Here is a 27222-nt window from a genome sequence, read left to right on the forward strand (position 1 = left end):
CATTGGTAGCCAAATTATTGTAGGAAGTGTGTGTATATATATTCATATTCCTAATTATGAGCAAATGTGCTTTTTTACCTAGCACTTTAATAATTTTACTATAATAAACAAGGAAATACACTACATTCCTATTTCCCATTAAATAAGGTAAAAAAAACAAAGCTAGAAACATAGGCACCAAAATTCATTGTTGAAGCCCAATATTAATTAAAATCAGTTTCAGAAACAGTCAACTGGCAGTAAGTAATCTACTCCGCAAAGTGATTTTAAACCATTAAAAAAAGTGAGCTGTTGGCGCTTTTATGGAACATTATGCATGCACTCAAAACAAAGAAAGACTACAATGACATTTATTGGGTATGGCATTTAAATTAAAGTGAGATCAGATGGTGTGCAATTCAAAAAGATTAAGTCGACAGCTTAGCATAAAAAAAATCTCAATTTTTACCTTCAAGTGATACAGAATAATGCCAGTGCTGAGAAGATCATCATCAATACCAATGAGATGAGGCAGCTCAGAGTCTAGGACTACGCCGATACCCTCTTTCCGCAGAGCCAGAGTTTGCTCCTGTATAAGCGAGAAGCATCAGATAATTGTCACACTGAAATGGGTCACAAAAAAGCATGCACTTATCAAAGCAACCAATAATACATTTATATATACTATTTTATATTTAAAAACTATTTATCTAATAGGTTAAAACTATTAATTTGAAAGTCAGTTAAAAGATTGAGATTGACTTTGAGATTTCAGTTGTGCGTTAATCATTTTATTTGTTGGTGAAGGAAACTTCTGCCATCTGTTAATACATGCAACTCAATACAGTATATTCCTCAATTCATGGGGTCACTCATGGTTTTGCGAGCATTAAAAGCATCCGCAAGATGAAACCTAGTTCACAGAAGTCATGGGATGCTCGGCAAAAGGTAAATTTGCCAATCATATACTTCCCTGCTACCGTGTTTCCCCGAAAGTAAGACAGTGTCTTACTTTCTTTTTATCCCTAAAAGCCCCACTATGTCTTACTTTCGGGGTATGTCTTATATTGGGAAAAAATTGAGAGTGATGGGAGTTATGATGTACTTTTAGAGCATAATTAGATCATGAAAAAGACATTGGAAATGGTACAGCATAACACCCATCACTCTCACACACTTACCAATCAACACACCTACCAATCCACACATATACACCAATCCACACGTATACACAAATCCACACACATATACCAATCCACACACATATACACCAATCCACACACATATACACCAATCCACACACATATACACCAATCCACACACACATATACACCAATCCACACACACATATACACCAATCCACACACACATATACACCAATCCACACACACATATACACCAATCCACACACATATACACCAATCCACTCTCACTTAATGCTTTCCTACCTTTCCTTTCTTCTTTCAGCTTCTTTTCCTCCTCTTCGCTCCTCTTCTTCAGTTCTTGTCTCCTTCCGGGTCAGAGGGCACGGACAGCGGTGGGCGCGGCTTCAGTGTTGTGCGCCGGGATCTGACAAGAAACCCCGGCGCACAACAGCTGTTGCCGCGCAGATCACAAGGGAGCGGTATCGGAGGTCATTAACAGACCTCCGGCTCCCTTGAGTGATTTTAAGCCGGGTTGAACCCGGCTTAAAATCACTCAAGGGAGCCGGAGGTCTGTTAAAGACCTCCGATACCGCTCCCTTGCGAGCCTGCTCCTCCAGCGGCGGACATTACTGTCCGTCTCTGGAGGGGTGCCGGGTGCCGCAGGTTGGCACCCCCTGGAGTGTGGCGCCCTGTGCGGTCGCACACCCCAAAGGTCGGCCCTGCTCTAAGGGGCCGGCCTTAGGGGTCTGCGGCCGCACAGGGTTTAAATAAAAACATCGGGGTTTTTTTTCAACTTTATTTAACATCCTCCATGTTAAATAAAGTTAAAAAAACTTTATTTAACATCCTCCATGTTAAATAAAGTTTTTTTTAACTTTATTTAACATGGAGGATGTTAAATAAAGTTAAAAAAAAACCCCGATGTTTTAATTTAAATCCTGTGCGGCCGCAGACACGTAAGGCCGGCCTTGGTGGGGACTTCCCGGCCCCTTAGAGTGGCGGACCCGGCAAATCCCCCGTGTTTCCCCGAAAGTAAGACATATGTCTTACTTTCGGGGTACGGCTTATATTAGCTGACCCCTCTGAAACTCCCGATACGTCTTACAATCGGGGGTGTCTTACTATCGGGGAAACACGGTAGTTATTCCGAGTTTTACATTTACAGCATCAGAGAACCAAGGAATCAACTGCAAAGAATAGTGGTTTTTAAATAAAGAGCCATAAGACTATTGACAGGAACTCTAAGCCGTTACCCTGTCTTCTGAAATGCCGCCTATTCTCGGAATTTTCCATTCACACAAAAAGATATTAATGCAAAATAAGAAACCAATCAGGAAGAAGACGCTGAGTGCTGTCAAGTATTACACTAATCAACCATACTTGGAGGAAAAAAAATCTTTTAAGCAGCAGAACAAATATTCACAAAGTTTTAGATCCCACTTCTTCAAGGACGCCTAGGAACTAATGTGTTGACGCCATTCCTTCCATCTTCCTTACCTCACCTTTCCTAGTCCCTCTCCTGTAATACTTATACTAGTGTGGCTGGTCCATCCCTAACTCCTAGATTGTAAGCTTGTTTGAGCAGAGCCCTCCTCGTTTCTTGTTTCCTTAAACTGTTTTGGATGTATTTACTTTAAAAGGGACTTCAAGAAAATTAAAATCTGTAACAAAATGTGACATTTCTTCAATGTATCACCCTTTTCTCTTCACTCGACCCTCCCAAAAGCTCAATCAATCAGCAATTTAACAGGGCAAAGTAAATTCATTGAGAAGAATAACCATAAAGAATAACCATAATGATGACTGCCCCCATAGTATATGAAGGGTAGGTTTGAAATAGCAGTACACCCCTCAATGCAATTGGCCAACATTTTATAGGAGTTTGAGTGCCCCTACTTATCTACTACCCTCTCATTAAAGCAAAACTTCCTTACATTACATCTAATCCTCTGACTACTTGTTCTAATATTTCTCCTCCATTGAATATATATACTTCCTTTAGGTAAGTAAATGTTTTTATCACATCTACCCTCTCTTCTCTTATATTCATATCCTTAAGCTTTTCCTGATAATATTTATTTTGCACACCATTTAGCAATTTAGCAAAATGACATTTTTTGGAATTGAAAAAGAAATAAACTGATAAACGATCTCTACCTCCGTTGACATATTTTTATATTTTGAGATAAACTTGGAAACCCTGATTTACAATTAGGCTGAATATTTATTAGTATGTTTAGAAGCAAAAACATAAACTACTGATATCCCTACACGTTTAAAACATTTTAGAACGTTACAACTAATCAGAAATACTTTATCATTTCTTAATTAGTGAGAATATTACTGAACAATGCGAATTTTACTAATGTGTGATCAGAGATTCTAGGATGAGAATGCAGACGTCCCTGCTCCTGTTTTTCTATCTTTGTGTATAACATCACCCTGGTATGTTTTACACAAAACACAGTAGGACATCAAGACTATAGAACAACAATCATTAAAGTAACTTTGTTCGTAAGAAATCCCAAAAGATAAGCTAAGAGATCAAAGTGACAGATAATGATTCTTTTTGCAAAATTCCATTACACGTATACATAGATTCAGGGGTAAAGGTAATTGTCTTCTCTCCTGGATAGCTTTTCATTATGCAACTTTGCAGAATAAAATCTAGAACATTCAGCTTGACAAATAAAAAGTACAGTAGAAACAGAGGTACGCCCAAAAGCCGCTATTAATCACTCTACCGCCTGTCACACTTGGCTACTCCATAGCCCCTCTGGATCGATTACTTCTTCTATCTCCGTGCTTGGTATCGCAATGAAATTTGTCATTTTGGAGGCAAAAGAAACTCATGCACCCAGACAGTATTCTATTCACCGCTAAAGTATCCCACTGCTTATTATGATGATTCAGAGGTTACAGAAATATTTTCGCTGAAATTTTTAGAGTATACTTCTGTGGTTTCATAATGAAAGAAAAAAAAAATCATAGGTTCTGCTGAGACTGCAGCCAGACGATATTATATAGTTAACACTTTCCTGATTCAGTCTACCAGGCACGGGGGATATTACATTATCCACATGATTGGACATGATAGATTTTCAAGGAAGCATTGTCCTATAAGGTTTTAAAAGCTATTCTCCAGGTCTTTAGATTAAAGGGAAAAAAGGATTTTTTTTTGCTGGACCAAAGAAATTTAAAAAAAAATATATATATATATATATATATATATATATATATATAATTTAAAATAAGCTATGAAATATACGGCATCCTTCTTTATTTTAAATCTGATTCTTGTGCTCAAAGTTAAATGAAAATTAAAGGTTGTAGTTTTTTTTTTCTTTTAATGGTTCATAGAAAAATGACCTAATCAAATTCTTTGTTATAACAGTTTAAGTTCAAATACTTACCTATATTCTATAATGAAAGTATTTGTTCAAATAAAATTCAAAAGCTGATCCTTAAATTATACATAATTATATGAATATTTAAGCTAAGCAAATATCCTTAAACCAAGTCATTTTTTTCTTTTCTTGCTCAGTTAATTTTCTGTAGCCAATGTCGTTAGCGCACATGTTAAAGAGGCATAACATAAATATTCCTTTATGAATACAGCTTAGCTCGTTAAAAATACTTAGTAACTAGTTCTAAAGACAAATTTATGTAAAAACACAAACATATAGCTTGATTCTGGAAGAGTGGCTTCATGAAAGGGGTGGTGCTAGATATGCATTGAGGCAGATCCACCACTAGATTACCTTTAAGTGGGTGGGGAGTGGGATGGGAAGTTGGCGGGGAGTGGGATGGGAAATGGGCAGGGAGAAGCGGGTGGGCGGGACCAAACTCTGCTCCCCTGCCCACGAGAGGAAGAAACTGACCCTGGGATTTGAGGAAGCAGGGCTTCACCGGGAGACTTCAGGTCAAACCTGAACAGAGTTTCCAGGTATGAACAGAATGTATTTCCCTATCTTACTGTATAGAGAAACATTGGGAGTACACGCATAAAAAAGCGATTATCACACCAATAAGTAGACCTGCGAATAAGGAGGTGTATCATCACATGTAGAAGTGGGGTTGTGCCCCCCAAAAAAATCCTATTTGCTTTTTGAAGTGTCAATAGCAAATTTATGCAGTCAACTTAATGTCTGTGTACTATGTTTATCATGTGATCTCATAAATCACTTCCAATGAATCTGTAAAATTACAAAGAACACGTTTTGAGAAGCGTTGCCCTAAACAACTGCTGAAATAATTGCCTATTAATTTAAAACATAAAATGAAAATCATGAGAAACACGCATTGTCAGACACAAGCTAAGTTAACATAAGCAGAACTCCCTGTAATTGCAGTAGCACGTTAATTAGAACAATTCTAAATCTCTCCTCATTTATATAAGTCAAATATTTTAGAGCGCGATACAGAAAGAAATACGGAACATGAAAGTAATAATACAGATCATTGCCACTATTTATTAAAAAACACATAACCAGCCAGAAAAACAAACAAACCTCAGCAAAAAAGTTTGAGCTAGATCTAGGACGGTTTAACACAAAAATGTACACTGGAAAAGCTGCTTGGAATGTGAAACCTTTGTGACCTTCCAAACTAATTAGATTGTGGCATCATGTGCTGCTTTTTGAGACCTTTTAGCCTACTTCACTTTTCAATACAACATATTTTATTAATGTTTAGATTCGACAGAGCTGTTATCATGCCTGGGTGTGTCTAGTGAATTAGAACCCAATTACTAATTGAATTTGATTAATCGGGGGATTTAGCAACTAAGGGGGCAATTACTTTTTCACATAGGGCCAGGTAGAGTTGGAGACCATTTTTCCTTCTACGTGTGGAAAAAAACCCTGCTTTTGATGCAAATATAGAAGACATCAGGAAAGGGGCAAATACGTTTTCACAGCACTATATGCACATGCAAAAAAGCTGACCTTTATGTTTTTTTTGTTTGTTTGTTTTTTATTAATTCCCTTTTGACACATTTTAATTCTCACCGTGTTAATGGTGTGTAAAGGGAAACTCCAGCCATCATAAGCACTTTAATGCATTTGATAGCCGACCCAATTAAATGTATGTGTTGGTTATATTGCAAATGCAGAATCCCCCCCCCTCCAAATGCCGTTCTCCTATTTGTCATGCAGGACATTTACTGGCATATGATATATTTACTGCCAGTCAACTCCATTGCCAGCTCGGCAATAATGTAATTTATTTATTAACATTAAATTAAAAAAAGCATATTAAAAGTCCTTTTTTGGTGAGGGTGTCTACGACATTAAACTGTGGCTTATTATTTTTGAATGCCGAAGGGCCCTTTTAATCTTCACCCAGCTTATACATTACTGTGAACGTGATTTCACCGCAGACAGGTAAAGGAGCAAAGCAAGATGAACGCTTGCTCTATTTCTGAGTATATCAATGTGTTTCTCCAGACAGAATTAATCACTGAGAATGTTGTTCCCCAATTTCGGGACAAGAAAGGGTTAACAACATCAAGAAAGACTCCTACACATCAGAAATGTAATTCAGGAGTCTTGATTGCAGCAGATATCACCTTTTTCTTTTTTTTCCTCCTCTAAAGAAAAGAAAATCTAATGTCTCGGTAAACCCATTCTCTCCTAAATCAGGCTCAGAAATTCTTTTAACGTTGAGCACATTGAATACATTTAACCGTTTTTAAACTCAAATTCGAAAAAAGTTTTTCAGTACATTAAAGAGAAAGTAGAGAGTTAAAAAAAAAAACTCGCATAAACATACTTTGAATCCCTGGAGGCAGACAACTGCTTTCTTCCTCACGGTATAAAAATATATCTTGGTTGTTAAAATATTTATAAATGCAAGCACAACAAACGTATGCAGGAAGAAATCTTAATCATTAAACGCTTGCATCTTCTTTCGTTTTCTAAATTTACAACATAAATAGTAACAATTTCAGAACAGCCATTTTACTTATCAAACCAGCTTTCAGCGTGCCGGCAGATTTCTAAAGCTTACCTATTAGATTTACTATTGTTAGTAAGCTATTAGAGGCTTACACAATACCTCAAATTGTATTACAACCTGGCAGCTTTACCGCTCCTAACTAATGCAGGCTCCAACCCCCCAAATACATTATGGGAAGCATTGTGTCAATCTATGAGATGTAATTTAATATAAAAAATAAATAAAAAATACAGCAGATTTTAAACAACAAATGCAATAAAAAAGTATACAGTTTAACGGATAAAATTGAATTTTTAGAAATGTTTCCAATCTCTCCTATATATAGCAATCATTCCTGCTTTCTGGTTGAGTGTATATTTATGATTCGTCTATTTGAATTGTGTTTTGTTTTTATATAGAGAGAACCAGCCAAGGGTGAAATTTAATAGCCAGGAAAGAAAAAAGTCACTAGTCTACCCTATTTTTTTTTTATACATTAATAAAGCTAAATTGTGTGGCTGAAGATGTTATTCCTAGTCTCATGTATGGAAAGAGTGGAATCAGATGCAAGGTAAAAGTCTAGGTAACGAGATGAGAAAGAAAAGGACCCTATGCTATCAATGTGCTAACAGAAAACTAATACAAAAGGTGATGGAAGAAGACATCAGGCAAGGCTAGAATAGAATAGGGATGGGTTTATCTTAACTTTTGCCCTATTGGGGCATGATAAAAAGTTTTAAAAAATAATGAAAAAATAATATATTGATTAATTTGTTTTCCCAAGTTTACACAAATGAAGTGCTGATGGTGAAATACTTACAGAAATACGTACACAAAAGCCAGGGAGGGTAGGGCAATTGGGACCAGGAAAAATGGATGTAAACGTATGAGCCCTCCTCACCTGTTATTTCTGTAAGTCAAATTGTTATGTTATATACTACGTGTCATATCCGGTCTACCCATTGTACAGCACAATAATAATAATAGTAACAATAATAATAATAACCCCTTAAGGACCGGGCTCATTTTTCGTTTTGTACCCTGTGGGACCGAGGCTGTTTTGACACTTTTGTGGTGCTTGTGTTCAGCTGTAATTTTCTCCTCACCCACTTAGTGTACCCACATAAGTTATATATTGTTTTTTTCAGGACAAGATGGGCTTTCTTCAGATACCATTTTGATCGTATCATCTTATTTACTATAAAAAAAAATAAAAAAAACATGGTGAAAAATGGAAAAAAAAAAATTTATGACTTTTATTTGAAAAATCTTTTACTCACCTAAAAAAGCAAGTAAAAAAACTAGCTAAATAGATTCTACTACTTGTCCTGAGTTTAGAAATACCCAATGTTTTTATGTTTTTTTGCTGTTTTTTGTAAGTTATAGGGCAATAAGTACAAGCAGCGTTTTATGATTTCCAAATCTTTTTTAACAAATCTGGTCTGTCTGCCTCCATCTCCTCTTTGGAATATCTTTGAAGCCGGTTAACTCAATTTAACCCATTCAAACCATATATTTTTGAAAACTAGACACCCCAGGGTATTCCAAATGCTGTTATTTTAACCGTTTCCATGCACCAATTATAGAACTACACTTTGTCAAACTTTGTAATAGTAATTTTTTTTTCACACAAATTGTACTTTAGTTATAGATATACAGGTTCTGGTATATGTCACTGTCAAACAACACCCCAATATGTGTTCAGGAACATCTCCTGAGTGCAGTGATACCCGACATGCATGGGTTTGTCGGGTTGTTTGAGATTTAAAATGCCACATTTGGGAAGTGCGCTTTTTTTTTCTCCATTTTGGTCAGTCTGTACCTATGCCCTATCTTTGAGCTCGGCCACTCCAATTTACCCCATCAGCCATTTTTTTTTATATATTAGACACCCCTTGGGTATTTGAAGTGCTTTTATTTTAACTCTTTGTTGAGATTTTTGAGAAATTTTAGCACTTGCTCAAAATAATAAACTATTTTTTTTATTTTATTTTATTTTTTTAATACTTTTTTTTTATATTTTTTTTTACACATTTTGCAATGTACTGGATGGTTCATCTAGTGACATCACTGCATAATTATTTTTAAATGTTAGCACATTTTTTTTTGAATATTTTACTAATCACATAGTGATTAGAAAGCTGGGTTCCATTGACTTGCTTGGTTGAATGCAGTACCTGTATTCAACCTGCAAGTGGAGCCAGAGTTGTCTAGAGGGTCTGGAGACCGTCTAGCGAACTCCTTCATCTTTATTGTTTTTTTTCCCGGGCCGCCGCCATCTTGCTGATGGCGAAGAACACCGGCAGCTGCGGCTGTGACCGCTCTCCGGAGCGGTCACAGCCCATCCAAAGGTAAGTGTTTGGTGTCGCTGGATGCCTCCTGATCAAGGCATTCCAGCGACACCATTTAAGTTTAGGAGGCGATCGTTGATCGCCTCCTAAACGCTTTTAAAACGGGCGTCCGCCGCCATACAATGTATGGCGGCTGTTGACGCACCGGGGAGGGGCCAGACATGGCCCCCGATGCCGATCTCGGCGTTACTGAATGCCTCGACATCGAGGCATTACAGTAACGCCGTTTAAGCGAAGAAAGTGATCGTTGATCACTTTCTAAGCTTATTTAATTTTATGACGGTTTAATTTTATGACGGTTGAACCGGCAAAGGTCGCGAAGGGGATAAACTCAAAGGAGAGGTCAGTCAAGGCCATTGTAAAGCCTGGGTCTTTACTTCAAGGGACCCTACACGGTGCCAGGGGACTGGAGAAAAGCTAACGTGTAGCCAAAAGGTAACTATTAATCAACATGGCTTCATGAAATCCTGGCAAACCTGAGGACAGTAGAAATTTAGATCTCTATTGTATTTTTGATGCAATTTCCATAGGAGTCAATACCTTTGAATAAGGTAGACTAGGCCTAAAAAAGGTTTTAGTTCCAGGATGAAAAACTGGATAAAAAAGTTGTTAGAAACTAAACTGAATCGGACTGAAGAGGACTAAGGGATTTTACCTATGAGGATTATCTAAATTGGATCAATATACTCTACAAAAGATATAGCTCAGTAATGCCCTCATAACAAGGTACAAGTACATTTAAGGTCCATATGAGGGTCTTGCAAGATGAACTTTCACATCAAATACAGAGCAGATTACAAGAGGCTATTTGCTGGGAGTAGAAGAGCCATAGTTCCATCTTAAACAAAGAAAAAAATACATCATAATAAAAATATACTATATGAAAATATCCTATGATGCATACAAAAGGTACAATGCTTTCAAATCACATTTTGCAGGTTTGTGGCATTTCGCATTAAGCAATAGTTGGTATGCCTGAACTGCATACGACACATGAAGTTGGAAACAAGAAAGCAGGATTTGTTTTGGTCCCCCACTCGATCGTTGATGTCCAACAGAGTCTTTAGTTGAGGATGATATCTATCTTTTATTGGGTCAACATGGAAATTTAGACATGTCTCTTTTTCAGATGAAACAATACACACCCAGATACCCACACTTATACACCCAAATACATACTAACATACTAATAAAAACACGTCCACAATAACTTACCCAAACACACAAGCAAACTCACTCACGCCGCTCACTTACCGGCGGGGTCACCCTCAACCCCGCCTACTCCCAGATTCAATTTGCGGCGTCTGTTTTGGTGGTGCCCACCCAGGGCCAGTCCTAGACCAAATGACACCAAAAGCAATATTCCCTTTTGTGCCCCATTCATTTACATAGATGGCAATCTTTTTTAAGCCTAGCAGGATCGAGCAGTGAAGAAGCTATACAAAGTAGGGAGCAGAGCAATTATCTCTTAGCAAGGGCAGCTGAGCCATGTAAATAGGGTGCATCACAACTATACACAGGACATAATCTCTGCCCCCACTCTGCACAGCTTCTTCACTGCTCAATGCTCTGCTCCTTGCATGTCACTCTGCGCGCCACCTCACTTCCTCGTACACCCTAACACTATAACACCAAAAGCAAATGTGCATTTAACACCATACATTGACATTGAAACAATAAACACACTGTCATTTGGATATGTGCAGTTAGGGATATATTGGAAATGCTAAGCTTGATGGACTTTTTTTTTCTTCAATCATACTATGGGGCTTGTCCACTAAGAAAGGAGTTTACAATATGGGTCGCATAAAGGGAGCTGTGACTCCTAAATAGGTTTGGGAGGTACACAACATGCTTTTGTTAGATCATTCACTGTACAATGCCTAGTGTGCCATAGCAATAATTAATACGAATTTCAGTGGTTGTGCAGAAAATGCCAATATAACTTTTCTTTTATTCTTTATATAGGTGAGAAGGTTTTTTACTTTCAAATGCAAACATTCAATTTAGATACACAGGTAATTAAGAACGGAGCTCTAACATCTTTAGTTTCCTTCAGCACAGGTTTCAGATTTGGACACAAGGTTTGCTTTTTCTGAGAAATTAATGTCAGTTTCATTACGGAAGAGTTTTGTTCTCTTTTTCTTCAGAAGAACTCAGCTGATCCCAGTACCACAGTGTGGTCATTATTGTTGTCATCTCCCAGCCCCGCCAGCACTAGAACAGTAATTACTTGTAAATCTTCAGAATAACCGTAGAGGCCTAAATTAAGTGTAGCCAAGCCATTGAAAACAATATTTTAATCTAAAGAGAGGAGTACATGACAGCTATACTGCTAATATAATAAGAGCCTTGTAAATAAGAAATGCTTCCTTTTCTGCATATTAATAATAAAAAAAGAATGGGCCACTTCAGCCATTATTATTTTCTTTTATATAGTGCCCACAATTTACGCAGCGCTTCTTACAATACATATATTCAAGGGGTATGACAAGACGAGAATTGACAGACTAAGACAAACCCATACATTAGGTGGAGAGAGCCCGGCTCACAAGTTTACAATCTTGAGCGAATGAGGTGAGGACTAACATAACCATCATATGCATTGTTGCATGATCCACATGGAGAGTATTCCCCATAAACGGAGGCAATAAGGAGGCAGAAAAAACACAAAACATACTAACACCTACTCAACCTAACACAATATTTGCCGGTAAACTGAACATGTATGAATAAGATATCACGCAGACTTGGATTGTTCCGCACTGACTTCATAAAGATACCTGAATATTTCCATTTAATGTCAGACTTTATGAACAGGTTATGAATGTATATGATGGGATAACCAATTATACTGTATGGTTAAGCATCATATTTTGAACTGTACAGAGTATGTTATGAACAAAGAATTAGTATCGATTATAGCATGAACCATCAGTGACACCTAGTGTTCAGAAGGTTAAATCACTGTAGCAGCCAAGCATATGGGAGATAACGTAGTGGTGCAAGATTAATAGTGGTGTGTGTGTGTATAGATATATATATATATATATATCTATATATCTATACACACACACACACACGTATAAAATGTATAGAAATATCTGTATATTTATTCTTTCATTGAGAAATATAAAAAGATACAATTGCTGGACGATGATGGATAACATCCATATTATACATACATTATATATATATATATATATATATATATATATATATATATACATACACACACACTAACTATAATAACTAATACAAACATTTTAATGCTGAAGGTCAATGGCTGTCAAAGCCTAGTCTTACCTCAGCCAGACAGTGTGTGCCAAAGACCATCAGATGCTAAGACGCCTATGACAGAAGTACATTATCTCTCCCAATTCTTTTCTTACATTGTTCCATGTCAATGTGCATAGTAAGATTAACAAATGTTATGTTTTTTACAAGGAAATCTGTCTTGGATTAGTCAATTCAGATGACAGATGTATCATTCTGTGTAGTATGTCAAGCAAAAAGTGGTCTTGTTCCAGTCACAATCACATGAACAATGAACACACACCATTACCTTGGAATTATTCATTTCTTTGATAAACCCAAGCTTAAGAAAAAAAAAAAAAGAAATTTCATAAATGTCAGAAGACTGTTAATCCATGGAATCACGTGACATTGTTTTGTGTATCATATTAAAATTGTATTTTAACTGCTGCAACGTGAAACTGTCAGATATTATAAGCAACAATTTCACAGAGTTAGAGAAAAATCCTAGAAAAAAATGTATATAGCAGGCAGCAAACTTTATTTGACTTTTATTTAATGCTTTTATTAATGCTAATAAACCAATCATTTAAATGTTATTTCAGTGAAATTTGAATATGTTAAATAGATTCCACGGTTTAGCATCTTAAGCATGTCGAAAAGCAAAGTGTACCAAGGTTTGCGGAAGCAATTAGGTTAAATATCAGCGGGTTTCCCCTTAAACAAAGGTTCAAACGTTCAAAAGTTTGGGGTGACTTATAACTAGCTGTAACATAATTGCAAAAGGGATTTATAATGATAAATTAGTCTTTTAAACTTAGATTAGCGAACATAATGTGCCATTGGAACACAGGAGTGATGGGAGTGATAAAGGGCCTCTGTGCGCCAACTATAATAGTGATTTACAACATTAACAACGTCTGCGCTGTATTTCTGATACGTTTCATGTCATTTTATTGGACAAAATTTGTTTTTCAAAAACAAGGCCATTTCTAAGCGACCCTAAACTTTTGAAGGGTAGTGTATATCAGCGAGGGGAGTTTTACAAGATCTCCCAAACTACCTATGCATTATAGGTCTAAACTCAGACATGTTGTAAGAGAAGCCCACTGGGGTTCACTCTTGGTAATGAGTAGCGATATCAAGATATCAAGGTGTGTGTGTGTGTTTGCGCTGTGGACTGAAACATTTAGCGTATGTATACCATATATACCATGCTGTGGAGATTTGGATCAAATTCCCGCGAGTGCTTCTATTCTTTTGGGAGTATGTATATATATTAGTCCTGTATTTGAAGCTTTCATGAGGCTTTGGGTTTAGCACCCCCCCCATCAAATTTACTCCATAAATGAGAACCCTATATACTGCAGGAGTGTCTCTGCATATGTAAAATAGGAAGGCCTTTGGGTCCTGGTAAGCAATATATGTGAAGAGATTTAGCTCCATATAAGCAACAGTATTTAGTGTTAAGATCCACCCACATTGGAGTACTTTGGCGTAGTGGTGGGCTAACCATAATGTGGCCATATAATGTCAAAATCTCCAATTTTGTTATCTTGGGAAGGTTTTTTTAAGTAGCCTTAACAAAAACGATTGTTTGCAACCCGTTTGATGTGAGTGTACCCTTTGCACTGTATATATATCTGTTTGTCTATTATAAAATATTATGAGAGAGCAAGACTACATGACGTATTACAGAAGCTATACAAATATTCTATGATACATACCTTTACTTTTATTTATAAGAATAATGTTCCAGACTTATTATTAGCAACTAATAGAAACTGTTATACAGAACTAAGAAGTATGCCAATAAAGTTTGGAACTCTAAATGTGATCATGCAATTATTATTTAAAAATAAAAAGTGAAAGAGAAGATTTGAATTGAAACAAAATGCAAAACTCAAAACTCAAAATAAATGTTAATTTACATTTTGAAACTCCAGCTAAGACATATTCTGCCCTAGAATTTATTGTATTGTACAGTATGGCAAAGTTGAATAGGCTTATTCAGGCCATCTATTGAACACAATGTTAGAGCGTCTACAAATTTAAGACTTTTCATCAAGACTAACAAAAACTGGGATTAGGGAAATTGGTTAGTGATAAAGTTGGAAAGTAATTTCCGGATCCAGCAGAAAAAGAATGCTTGGATACTTTTTTCATTATCTCACAGAAATTGGGTTCATGTATAGCCACAAAGTAGAAAAATGTTTTCTGAAATGGAGACAGTTTTGTACTTTATTATAGAAACCAAAGTGAATCTGACTGTACCTGAATCTTTGGTTATAATGGGAAAAAAGTGTTTCATACTAAACAGATAAAACTAAACTGACAGCAGCGTAATCCATACTGAGAAAATAATATACAATTACAGGGATTTTGTCTCAAAAAGATGCACAACAAAGTCATTTATTTAATGGAGCAACTCTAAAATTCTATAAAGGCATCCTGCGTGGCGGCAACAACTGGTTCCTTATGTCAATCTGAAGCCAAAGATAACAGCGGAAAAAAGTTTTGGCTCTGATATATAAATGCACTGATAAGTCTGTAGAAAGCTGGCCCTGGAAAGGGTTGCCAGAAGGAAGACATTAAAAGGCAGTAAACAGTAATTTTTTCAGAGGGAAATCAATATCATTTTCACTTTATTCTCAAGTGCTTTGGTGAAAAACCGTTCAGTATCTTACCCGACATTATACAAAAAATAAAATGTCCTGTAGCAAGCAGAAAGTAAAATGCGTTGGGAGCATACTATTCCTGAGATATACCATTCACGCCAATATTTTATTGGGGGGGGTTTGTGTTTTTATTTTAAGTAAATTTTGTCAACGGTGAAAAGAATTTGGGATAAAAATGTGAATTTAGCAATGTTAGTTTGCAATAAAATCTTCCAGCTAAAACAAGTGTGTCTGGCATCTGGGTTAACTACGCTCTTCTTGGAGGAGAAGCTAAGCTGGTTGGCCCTTCATTCAATGAGATGAAATGTTTCCAAATTCTTAAAAAGGTGCTGTTGCTCTCAAGATCTGTAGCATGTAAAGTGAATAAACCTATTTTCTATTAACAACAAAAGGGGGTAATCTTTTGAACCTATCAGAGATGTGTGGACATAGAGAGGCTCAATTATAATTGGAACAGAATGCCAAGAGGGGATTGGAGTAAACCTCCACAGATGACCGATGTACAATAAACCCACCCATGGATATGGCATGTACATTTCGGAAATGGTTGTGAAAGGATATAAAAGCAAAGTTTTTAGAAAATGGTTCAGGGAATATTACCGTGAAAACCTCATTCAAGGCACTGGTTACTTTACACGAGGCCAGACTTTAGGTATGTATTTAAATTTTAAACGTTCACTTATTTTTTTGAGAATTTCCTAGCGATGCTTAATCTCACCGAAGGCACTACAGTAAAGGAAAAATGATAATCTTCATCATCGGTATCTGGGATCTGCAATCACTAAAGTCGCATTACATATAACATCCTCATTGGTACACACACAGTATGTAGCGAAGAAACCAACACTTATTATGAATGGGCTCCATAAAATATTCTTGTTTTTTTCCTCCACTGATTAATTCCCTGCAGCTATTTGAACTCAAGTTAGTTGATCTGCCTTTTGTAAGCCTCAGTCTTTGATAACAATAAAGAAGAAGAAAGTACTAAAGTGAGCTTTGTGCAAACTAATTCTAAATAAATAAATATATAAAAAAGGATTTACCACTTAAAATTGAGATGAAAGAACTCAAAGAAGCCTATAGTGCATCACAATATAGCAGCATTTATATTAAAAACAGATATAAATACTTCTAATGCACTCCCATATTCCCTAAAGAGCACGGTCACATCACAAATTTGGGACCATCAGGTATCCTCAGTGGATGTCATCAAAGAGGTCTCACCTGCTCCAACTTCACCAAAAACAAATCCCTTCCCATTGGAAGCAGTGCAGTTTACAAGTGTTGATATCAAGCATAATTACAAATTAAAATAAATAGAAAACAGTTATTAAAATCCTAACCTTTTACACAGACGGCTCATGGGCTTATTGATGCTTCAGATGTTCCTTAAGAAAATGTACAGTCAGATTCACGCCATATAATAGCGAGGATTAATGGTGTGGACACCTAGCACTTAAACCAGCGGCATTTGGAAAATGGCTTTGCTGACAGCTGTTATATTGGTATGGATTCTGACAGCTCCAGAAATTACTTAGCCGTGTTCTACATGGCCCGGTATGTTAAAGGGAATGTGTTGTACCATCTCTGTCTATACATTGCATTTAAACTCACTCTTAGGTTCACGTGATACTAAACTGTGACGTGTGGCTTTAGTTTCCAAATAAGAATAGACTTAACACTAGAGGGATTGTGTGGTCAGGAGAAAATAAGATTTTCCTTTGTAACAGTATTTATAGAAGATTAATGTAAAGTAGCTATTTAATACAGGTGGCATAAAAGAACATGAAAAGTCTGTGTATTTTGTTCTGTTATATTACGATGACGGTCTCAATCTCCTTTAGTTAAGTTACTGCTTCATGAAGGCTTCATAAACGTTGGGTGAGGTGAAAGTTGGACACATAAGGATCGGACACTAATTCTGCCACAGATATCAGCCTTCCTTATATTTAAACCAAATACATCCAATACAAAACACACAAGCTATAGATAACGTGGATAATTTAATTTCTGAAAGCTATCTGCTGTGAACGCGACAGTTAGAAAAATACCAGGACCGTCTTGATTTGAGTTAGGCGGCTGTGATATTATCATTGTGACAATGAGAAAACAGAGTCTCTGGACAGACATTAAACACAATCAAATCACTCTGTCCTGCCATCTGCCGGGCACTTTCACTAAACTCCCCTCTTTAAACTACTTGTGATTGTCTTTTTGGCGATCACATAACATATCCTTGAGCTCTAAACCAGTAATTGACAAAATGTTGGCATCTAAAAGGCATTCCGGATGTACAAAAATATGCATTATCTACTCAATACGGGTGGTAAATTTTACATTATACACACATCGCATTTTACACGCACTTAGAACAAATATATCAAAATCTTACTGAATCATGCGTACAGCAGTGAATGAGGTATAAGAAAGAAAACTATTTAGTACAGATTAGTACAGAATTTTCACAGGTGACAAATTCACTGAGATTACTTACTTTTAATATATTTTGTGTCTCGTTCCATTTGTTTGTCCATTCTTTAGTTAATTCTTTTACCTGGAAATCAAGAAAATGTATCTTTCAGCATCTAGCACTCATCAACACATATAATGAATCCCACAGATGGTATTACACACAATACTGTTAAAGATTTTGGGGTCACTTAGATATTTTCATGGAAAACAAGAACATTTCTAGCTGTAACACAATTGCATAAGGGTTTTCTAATGATTATTTAGCCTTTTAAACTGAAACGTGGATTAGTGAACACATCGTGCCATTGGAACACAGGAGTGATGGGAGTGATTAAGGCCTCTGCACGCCTATGAAGATATTCCATTAAAAATCAGCCATTTCCAGCTACAATACAAATTTATAACATTATCAACGTCTGCACTGTTTTTTGACAAAATGTGCTTTTCTTTAAGAAAAGAAAAAATTCTAAGTGACCCCAAACTTTTGAATGGTCATGTAGGACAATTGGCACATTAAATAATTTTGAGATCTGTAAACATATTAAAGCGGGTCTGTCCGGACACCTGCAGGGGTATAGGGATCACTGACACACACAGGCACAGGGAGCAACTTATATTAAGTAAACATTGCACAGTGTATAATATATTAGGGAAAACTCTGGGTGGAAGCAGTTTTTTCTCAACAAAAAAAATTCTGCAGCTCTTTCCCATTTTAGAATATGGGTAAATTTTCAAGAAACCTTTATGGGTCACGAAGTGGACACCGCCACACTATATGTTTAAGCATCGCTGTTCTCAGCACCATTAAACGATATGTAAGAAGCTGCATGTCTCACCACGTTCCTAAGGTTCAACTCCAATGACCCTTTGCCAACTGTAACTATTAATTCAATGCATCGCTGTGCTAAGGTAACTAACATTAAACCAGCGTCATGGAGCCTGCGGTGCTGACGCTGACAAAATCCAACTCCAGGTTTCCATGACATTTAGCATCCATTAACAACTGGAGCACTGAAGCTTGTCTAGCCCCTATGAACTAGAATGATGCAGACCAGTTCCAGATTGAAGAAGTCATACAGTTTTAATGCCTCAAAGCGTTAATATTTTATCATTTCAGCAACCGCTTTTTTTGGCAAGCAGGCGAAGTGACTCTTAAAAAGCAAGAACAACAGGAATTCCCCACACAAATTAGCGAGCGCTAAAGTAAGAAAGCCAATGTTGATGAGCGATCGGTCCCTTAGGCTCTATATCACTAGATTGCTTTGTAAAACTGAACTATAACTTTCAGATGGTGTCGATATACTCTGACGTACCAGCATATTGAAATTAGTTCAACTACATTATCAATCAACGTGCAAAAGACATTTAGTGGCTCATAAGCATCGCATACAGGTTTATACTAATACGCACAGATTTATAACAGTGCCATGGATCCATAAAAAAAAAAACTACTTCAAGGAATACAAATCTTCATATTATTCTATTCCACGGTTGTTTCACCAAATACTTTACTTGCAATAAAAAAAAAACAGAATCTATGTCTCTATGTAAATGGATAATGCTACAGTCAAGCGATAGATCAGACCATTATGCATAACGAGATCTAATATTTTCTAAAAGTAAAAAAAGAGGGGGGGGAAATGCTTAATACTCACTCTGGCCTCGTTCTGTTGGAGTTTTTCTTCCATACTTAAAGCTGTTGGCGAATCCAATAGCGCAATCTTAAAAGAAAATTGAATTTGTGTAAGTCGTCTGTAAACAAATTATAAGTACAGGTGTGTATATAAAGCGAGTTGGGTTCAATTAATAGCAAGCTTGACAATATGTAGGCGAGTATAAAGTAACACACATGGATTTAAAAAGAACCAAACTTCTACAACAGCTCCATCTGCAAGGCAAGATTACCAAATGAAACCAGCCACAAAATTAGGGAGCGCTACATATACCGATCACACACGTTTAGGGTTGGTAGCCCTATCCCCGGCCAGAAGCAGATAAATGACCATAGTACAGAAATGCTGGGACTCTGATTTCTTCTGATGGTCTAAAGCAGGGTTCTCCAACCATTCTTTTAATAAGAGCCACTACTGAAAACTAAACTAAATAAAATAACATAATTTTAAGGGTCAGCGATATGTCAAGAGTATTTTTGTATTTTAATTAATAATTTAATTTTTTTCTGGTTTCTATTAGTATAGATACAGACATCCTGCACAGAATGAACCAGTATTTCCAACAGGTGAAGGTAAGCTAGTAAAAGCAAAGCATTGTGCCATCACTACGTTGCAAAGTACCTGTCGGAGACCCTAGTCTAAATATTTAACCTAAAACAAAAGGTTAGAGCAACATCCCAGTCGATCTACAAATCAATTTAAAATCTGCACCATTTGGATCAAGAATCTCAGCAGAGCAATCCTTTCTTTTCCATGCATGGTCTTAATCTTTGTTGTTCAGATACGCAGTGCTAACACATTTTCGGACTGTCAGCACTTTCCTTCCACGTACACACCGACGACGCACACTGTCAGTATGTAATATTCATAACCAAATGAATGTTCATTAAATGGAGGACACAGAGTAAAGGAGAAAGATGGGAAATCTGCAGTTCTGAGAGATCCATTATATTTTAACTAATTCAAACCGTTAGAAAGTAGAAATGTCTCAGACAAGACTGATAAGCACGGCTACGTTGGAATTAATCTAGAAAGGGCTCACCAACGTAACACAAATAAGACTACAGAGATTTAATCGTAGGGCAGAGATACAGAAAACAAAATTTATGGATGTCTCATAAGAAAATCATTGCAAGAAGGCTTGAGATCGAACGCCTCTGTTCAATTAGCCCGCAACTTGCCACAAGTTGGCTTATCATTAGATTCTATACACTTGCTATCACCTGGAGGTGATGTAGGTTTGTTCCGACTCCAATATATTTAATGAAAGAGATAATGATTATAGCAGAAGCTTGAAATGGATAGCATTGCTCAAAGAGAGTTAATTATAAGTTGAGAATAAAAAGCACTAACCTGATTCCCCTGAGCAAGCAGGGCTTTCAAGCGCGCTATTTCAGCTCGAAGCTCCCGAATTAGTTTGACATTAGCATCCTCATTAATGGTGGGCTTGTTGATGATGTTTTTGGCTCTATTTGCATAGCGAAGTGTACTTAAGGTTTCTCCATAATTGATATCAGCAGGTGAAATAGCTGGGAAGAAAGAATTTAAAGTCAAATTAGTCGGCACCTTAAGCTTCAATGAGGAGGAAAGCAGTTTATAATTTGAAAGTCAAATTGGCTTTAGAGATTATTAGAACCAGTACCCTGCATGGGTTTTTAAATTTCATACTTTACCTCCCACTAAACAAATGGAAAATAGCAGTGGATCAAAGACTTTCATATTGGTTTTATTTAAAAAATTATGAAATATTATTTAAATACTGTATGAAATGTGTTTCAGTGAATAGCCAGATATTAATTGTAAATTAACAATTTAATGATTTGATTAATGTCATCATTTATACTGGTTATTGATATAAGCAAAATGAATAGCCTCTATCGAGACCGCTACTCACTGTAGCCCTGTTATTTAACTCTTTCAGATGTATTTAAAACTATTCTACTGTTCATGAACTGTCTTAGTTTTAATGAAAGAAACATCTCCAGTTCTATATATTCTATAAAACAAGGCTCAATTTATTATATGGGATCTCTAAGGCAACATAAGATCATAGGAAGAAAACACAAGGATCTTCATGATCGTCGATTCTTTTGTAACAAGTGACAAGCTGTGACAGCCAAGAAGCATCCAAATAACAGATCCAAAATATAATAGAAATGTGCAAGCTTACTGGCTATCATTATGGTTTTAGAGTTTCCTCCCAGGCTATCTTTTAACAGCCAAGTCAAGACGGAATCCCGGTAAGGCACAAAGACTTGCTTTTTCTTTGCAAGATGGTTGGATGCATCCTGAGATAAATCGGCTGAGAAAGGAAAAGAAGAAAATGAAATAATTGCATGAATAATTTCTTATTCCATTTTCTGTAAAACGAGAAAAAACCTTCAGGACATTTTTCTGCACTCATAAAATGAGAACTGGATTTTTAAATCATTTACATTTTGGAAATACGTCAGGTTCCAAAAACAAAGTTGATTTTTTTAGAATAACTTTATGTAATGGCCTAAGTAGCGAGGAAACGGAGGAATGAAAGCTTTGGTTCGAGTACATACCTAAGGCAGAAATAACATTTCCCAGAGTTACTAGAGATTTATTAATGTTTCCTCCTTCCTTGAGCCTCATTCCCGTAGCACCGGTGGCATCAGCTCGCTCACTTCCAGCAAGATCCACTAAGTGAATCTTACTAACGGTTTCACAGGGCATTTCAGCATCAAATTTTGCCTTGTGGGAAAACAAATTAAAACAATTAAGATGAGGATGTTACATTCAATTAATTCACCACAGAGCTCTGTTGGGGGCAGCCTCATTGACAAATTATGTATGGGATATGATATACAGTAACAGAGCTGCAATTACATATACTGAGTATCGGGTTATGGAGGTGAATCAGGACAAACTCATTTGGAACGACAAGATACAGTGGGTAACAGCCATATTGTATATTTCAATCATTATATATATATATATATATATATATATATATATATATATATATCACAAAAATAAAATGTTGTTAAGATTTATGTTAAGGCCTTGAATGCAGTGTGGCTGGTGTAGAAATTTGCCATCATTGCATCTGAATATTACACACATGGTAGACCTGGAAAGTCATCATGTATCATGTATGGCTCAACAAGCAGAGGTCAATGTTAACAGGACCTTCACAATGTTAACAGCCCTCACTGAAGTTTTCTTGAAAATCACATCTGGCCAGGGCAAGTTAGCAGGATAAAACCAGAAAATATCATTTGTATGCTCGGAGCCACAGATATTATTCTACACCATAGATCTGAAGAAGTTCCACTCGTGGTAGGTTTGCTTAAAGGGGCTATCTTAGCTATAGAGGAATTAAAGTTCTATACCTGAGTGAAGTTAATGGTGAAGATGGCATGGGACCTGCTGCTCACATCATTCATTCCAGTGGCTGCGGTCGTCCTGTTGATGTTCCCGGCATCCATAAGTTCTTCTACATCACTATAATTCTGAACAAGATGCTTTGACAAATCTGTAAAGATGGATGTTGAATGGCAGTGTGACTTGAAAAATAAATTTGCACCACTGCTTGTGTGTGCATTAAAAGGTTGTCCAAGCTCCCCATTTATGAAAAAAAACAACGTGCAGCTGGACCCAATTGATCCATATACTATACCTGCTGATACAGTTCTCCCCAATATAAGATGCAACATGATACTCTGAAACTTGGGAAAACTGTAATATCCCCAAATGTTTTTATGCAAGAGGTATAGGTAGGTAGTGTTAACAAATATTATTTGCATCTTAATGACTATATAAATAAATATAACTATATGATACCAAAAGCTAAGTGATAAGGGCACTTTAAAGAAACAGACATTACTCGTCTTCACTGTCTCTGATTTCGGCAAAAATAGCACACCTCCCATTTGAAACGCTGCTCATTCTGCTTTCACACTGCTCCGACTGCAGAAAAACTGCAATGTATAAATACGTTTCGATGTGTGCAGAGACACACAGTAACAGGAGAAAGGCGTGGCAGCCCTGCAGAGCATGTTTTTTACACCACTGCTTCTTCAATTCCCTTTTTACGTGTATGCAAAATGATTAAAGTAGATAACCAATGCACCTACAAATAAGAAATTTCCCTACCTTCAACATAAGGACCTTCCTTTGGGTGCTCGCGAACTTTCAAATTAAATGTTTTAGATGACTTTCTTCTCAGTAGGTCTCTCACTCTTTCATTGTAAATTTCTAGGTAACTGTGGGAACAGAACAGAATCAGTGTTATCGAATACAAAAGTTTCCTAAAAACAAAGAACCCTCTTATAATCGAAACATTGTAGGATAGCGGCGTACAAAACTTTAGAGCCAAACATCATTAGGAACCATTATTTGGGAGGCCAGACCTTAACCATGCAAAGCAATAAAACCTAAGGACATCTGAATGACCCTGTGCCTTCAAGACCTGACTGAGGAGCTCTATACTAATACAAGAGTACTGCATCATAACAGCAAACAGCTCCCCCAACAAAATGCTGTGCAGAAGTCTCTGACCGAACAGATCTCCCTCCACGAGATATCCTCACCTCCATTCAGCTCTAGTGCTGGCTCAGGGAACTCTGCATGTTAGCTCTGCGCATGTGTGGAAGCTACTCCCAGTAGTTTCAACAGGCGCAAGTTTCCTCCCAGTAGCATTAAATGTCCATGACCATGGAGGAGAAGAGCAGCTGCTGCAGCAGGGCTGCAACTTCTAGGTCAGGCAGGTGCTTTATTTTTGTTTTGGAAGAATGCACAATAAAGTACTCAAAGAGTACAGCCATTTCATTTGGTATATATATGAAACACATTACAATTAAGTGGTTATTTTGTAAAGGAATTTCAGCATGTTTCTTTTATGCTTGTGTTAAGTCGGAGAACAATTTTTATCATGCATGCAATATATCAGTTTTTCTGCATAATAAATGCGGCATGTCTAACATTCTGTGTCAAAAGTTTGGATACATTTCCATATTGATTTATTTACCAACAATCTTACACACAGAAGCACTGTTTTATGATCAAGGTAAAAAGTTCATACATTTGCATTCTTATGGATAATTCAGAAACCCACTTTGATAAGCATGTCACATCACAACATTTCTAATAAGGGTTACAAGTTAGGCCAAGGGAAAATGATTAGCAAGATTCTCATCGTAAAACCGGATTGCAGTTACAGTTTATTTTTGTTAACTAGTATTTTAAATTATTATTACATAATTATTATTATAACATGTATGATATCATGCCATGTTAAAAAAAAAACAGTTAAAATATAAACATCATAAGTGTAATGTGACAGGTGATGCAAGTGAGTCTGAATTAATTATGACTATTCTCATTGAAAAAAATGCAACATTGTATTACACCAAACGTTGCTTTACTTGTAGGAATTAAATCAAAATCTAAGGAGCTTTGCAGATTCCACTTGAGGAACAGCTAAATATCTTATTCCCCAAGTAGCATTTGTGTAATATTATTATTTTTTATTAATAATAGACAATAAATGCAAAACTGCTCTGGAGAAAACAGCAAGAAGAGAATTTGGCAAGGATGACCCCACTCAAAATGTGTGGGTCTAAGTTAGAATAAACAGAGAACCACGTCAAGTGTTTGGTCCATGAACCATTAATTCCAAATACTTTAAGATTCCTGTTCTTAAAAGGAAAAAATGTAGTCTCCAAAAAAATTTATTTACTAAAAAACTCTTATACTTCGCGCTGAATTGTTAACTCAAGAAAGGCAAAAGTAGCATATTCAAACCTTTAAGGACAGAGCTTTTTTATTTATTACATTTTTGTAAAAAAAAAATCTGGTCACAGTGCTCCCATATCCTATTTGGGATATCTTTGAAGCTGCTCAATTCCAATTTACCCAATCAAACCACATATGTTTGAAAACTAGACACTCAAGGGTATTTCAAAAGCGAGTATTGTAACACCTTGCATGCACGCAGTCTTTTTTTTTTTTCAAACTTAGTGGTAGTAATTTTTTTTTCCCCCCCCACACACACATTTTACTGTGGAACATCCCAATATGTATTGCCACATTTGGGACACATGCATCTCAGTGTTTAAACTTGGAATATTGGCATCTGATTATTCTGCCCCATGTCCTATTTGGGACATCTTTGAAGTTGGCCAATTAAATCTACACCATCAAAACATATTTTTCAAAACTAGACACCACATGGGTATTCCAAATGATAGTGTTTTAACTATTTACGTAACACAATTTTTTGAAAAGACAACTCTAATTTTAGGACTAGCTTATAAAAATAAACTTTGTTTTTATATTTTGGGACCTAATTTTACATTTTGTTGGAACTGGATGGTACATGCTACCACATTTTTATTGGCAACATGTCTCTAGAGCGACCACAGTGCAACCTGTGGCGGGGCCTCGATTACGTTCTTTAAAGCAGAAGGCCATCCCCATATTCTATATGGCGCACTTTGTTGCTCCGGGGATCAATTAAACAGGGCCCCTGCGGTTTCCGGTGTTGCATCAGCAAACATTTATCTTTGTTCGCTTTGTAAATCGGTTTAACCCCATGATGTGCCAGGCACGTCAATTGTCATTAAGGAGATGCATTTCTGTGATGTGCCAGGCATGTCAATTGTCATCAAGGGGTTAATGTTCTTATATTATGAACATTTTGTTTACCCTTACAAAAACTGCATGAACCAATCAGCAACTTCACAACTGGGAATATGCATGCAGATTAAATTAAAGTAAAATAAAAGAATTGAAAAAGCTACACATCTACTTTAGCTTTGAAGATGCCCTCCTGCACCCTTTCTCTCACTGAACTTCAATGATCTCAGCTGTCTTTGGCCTTTCTCGGTAACTCAACTTTATTCCCCTTCTGAGATCTGAGTCTGCATTTTGTTACCACATTGAATCTAGATGGGGTTTGAGAGTTGCGTGTTGCCTACCCCCGATATTCATGGCAAATGTAACAAACTTGGCACACATTACCATTTAAATTGGTTTGGATCTGTATTCCACCCTGTTGTATTTATTCCTCCACAAATGTACAATGCTGTACATTATGTTCATTATGGCCTTTTAGAAAGACATATATGGCTATAATGTCCTTTATTGCACAAGCTCTGCAAAATCTAATCAATGCTTATCATTGCTAGTAACTATTTTACAGCTAAGCGTTTTAATTCCCTGTAACCTCTCTGCAACTCATCTGTCCACCTGGAAAAACAGCACTTAGTGGGTTTAATAAATATTCTGCACTTAGCATCGAAATAATATCCTGCTTTTAGTTATGTCCCTTTATTACTAGTGAACCATGTATAAAACTTGTTACACGCAGTAACAATTCATACGTTAAACTAATTTATATTACACATTAATACTGAATAGATGCAATACTTAGTAATGTTTGTTGCTTAATGGATTTTACAAAGAAAGAAAGCAAAAATGGATGCATCGAGTAAAGGGGCTGTTCCAGATAGATGTTTTACCAACTTTTTGTACTTCTATGGTATATATCTTAAATAAACATATTACGGTCTACCTAACCTATTGTTTCTTAATACACATATAACATGATTCACATTTTGGACACACCTGACTTCAGTTCGAAAAGAAGCTTCACCCCATTTTGTAGTTTCAGAAATTCGACTGAATAATCCTTCACAAATCCTTGGTATAAGGCCAGAGTCACCCTGTCAAGGGAGTAAAATTCATAAATGAGTGGATAAAT

The 27222-nt window shown here is 36.5% G+C and overlaps 1 protein-coding gene across 1 annotated transcript in view; it reads right to left on the reverse strand.

The window, feature by feature from the left end:
• Positions 1-27222, reverse strand: part of KIF16B (kinesin family member 16B) — a 124096-nt gene that overhangs the window by 81506 nt on the left and 15368 nt on the right. The window contains exons 5-13 of the mRNA XM_053461300.1: positions 27087-27184; positions 23613-23722; positions 22850-22992; positions 22040-22208; positions 21661-21792; positions 20844-21019; positions 19473-19538; positions 17840-17899; positions 449-568 (exon numbers count right to left, since the gene is read on the reverse strand). Coding sequence (XP_053317275.1) covers positions 449-568; positions 17840-17899; positions 19473-19538; positions 20844-21019; positions 21661-21792; positions 22040-22208; positions 22850-22992; positions 23613-23722; positions 27087-27184 — 1074 coding nt within the window. The remainder of the gene's footprint in view (positions 1-448; positions 569-17839; positions 17900-19472; positions 19539-20843; positions 21020-21660; positions 21793-22039; positions 22209-22849; positions 22993-23612; positions 23723-27086; positions 27185-27222) is intronic.

This window comes from Spea bombifrons, chromosome 3 (genome assembly GCF_027358695.1).
Source record: "Spea bombifrons isolate aSpeBom1 chromosome 3, aSpeBom1.2.pri, whole genome shotgun sequence".
Lineage (NCBI taxonomy): Eukaryota > Metazoa > Chordata > Amphibia > Anura > Pelobatidae > Spea > Spea bombifrons.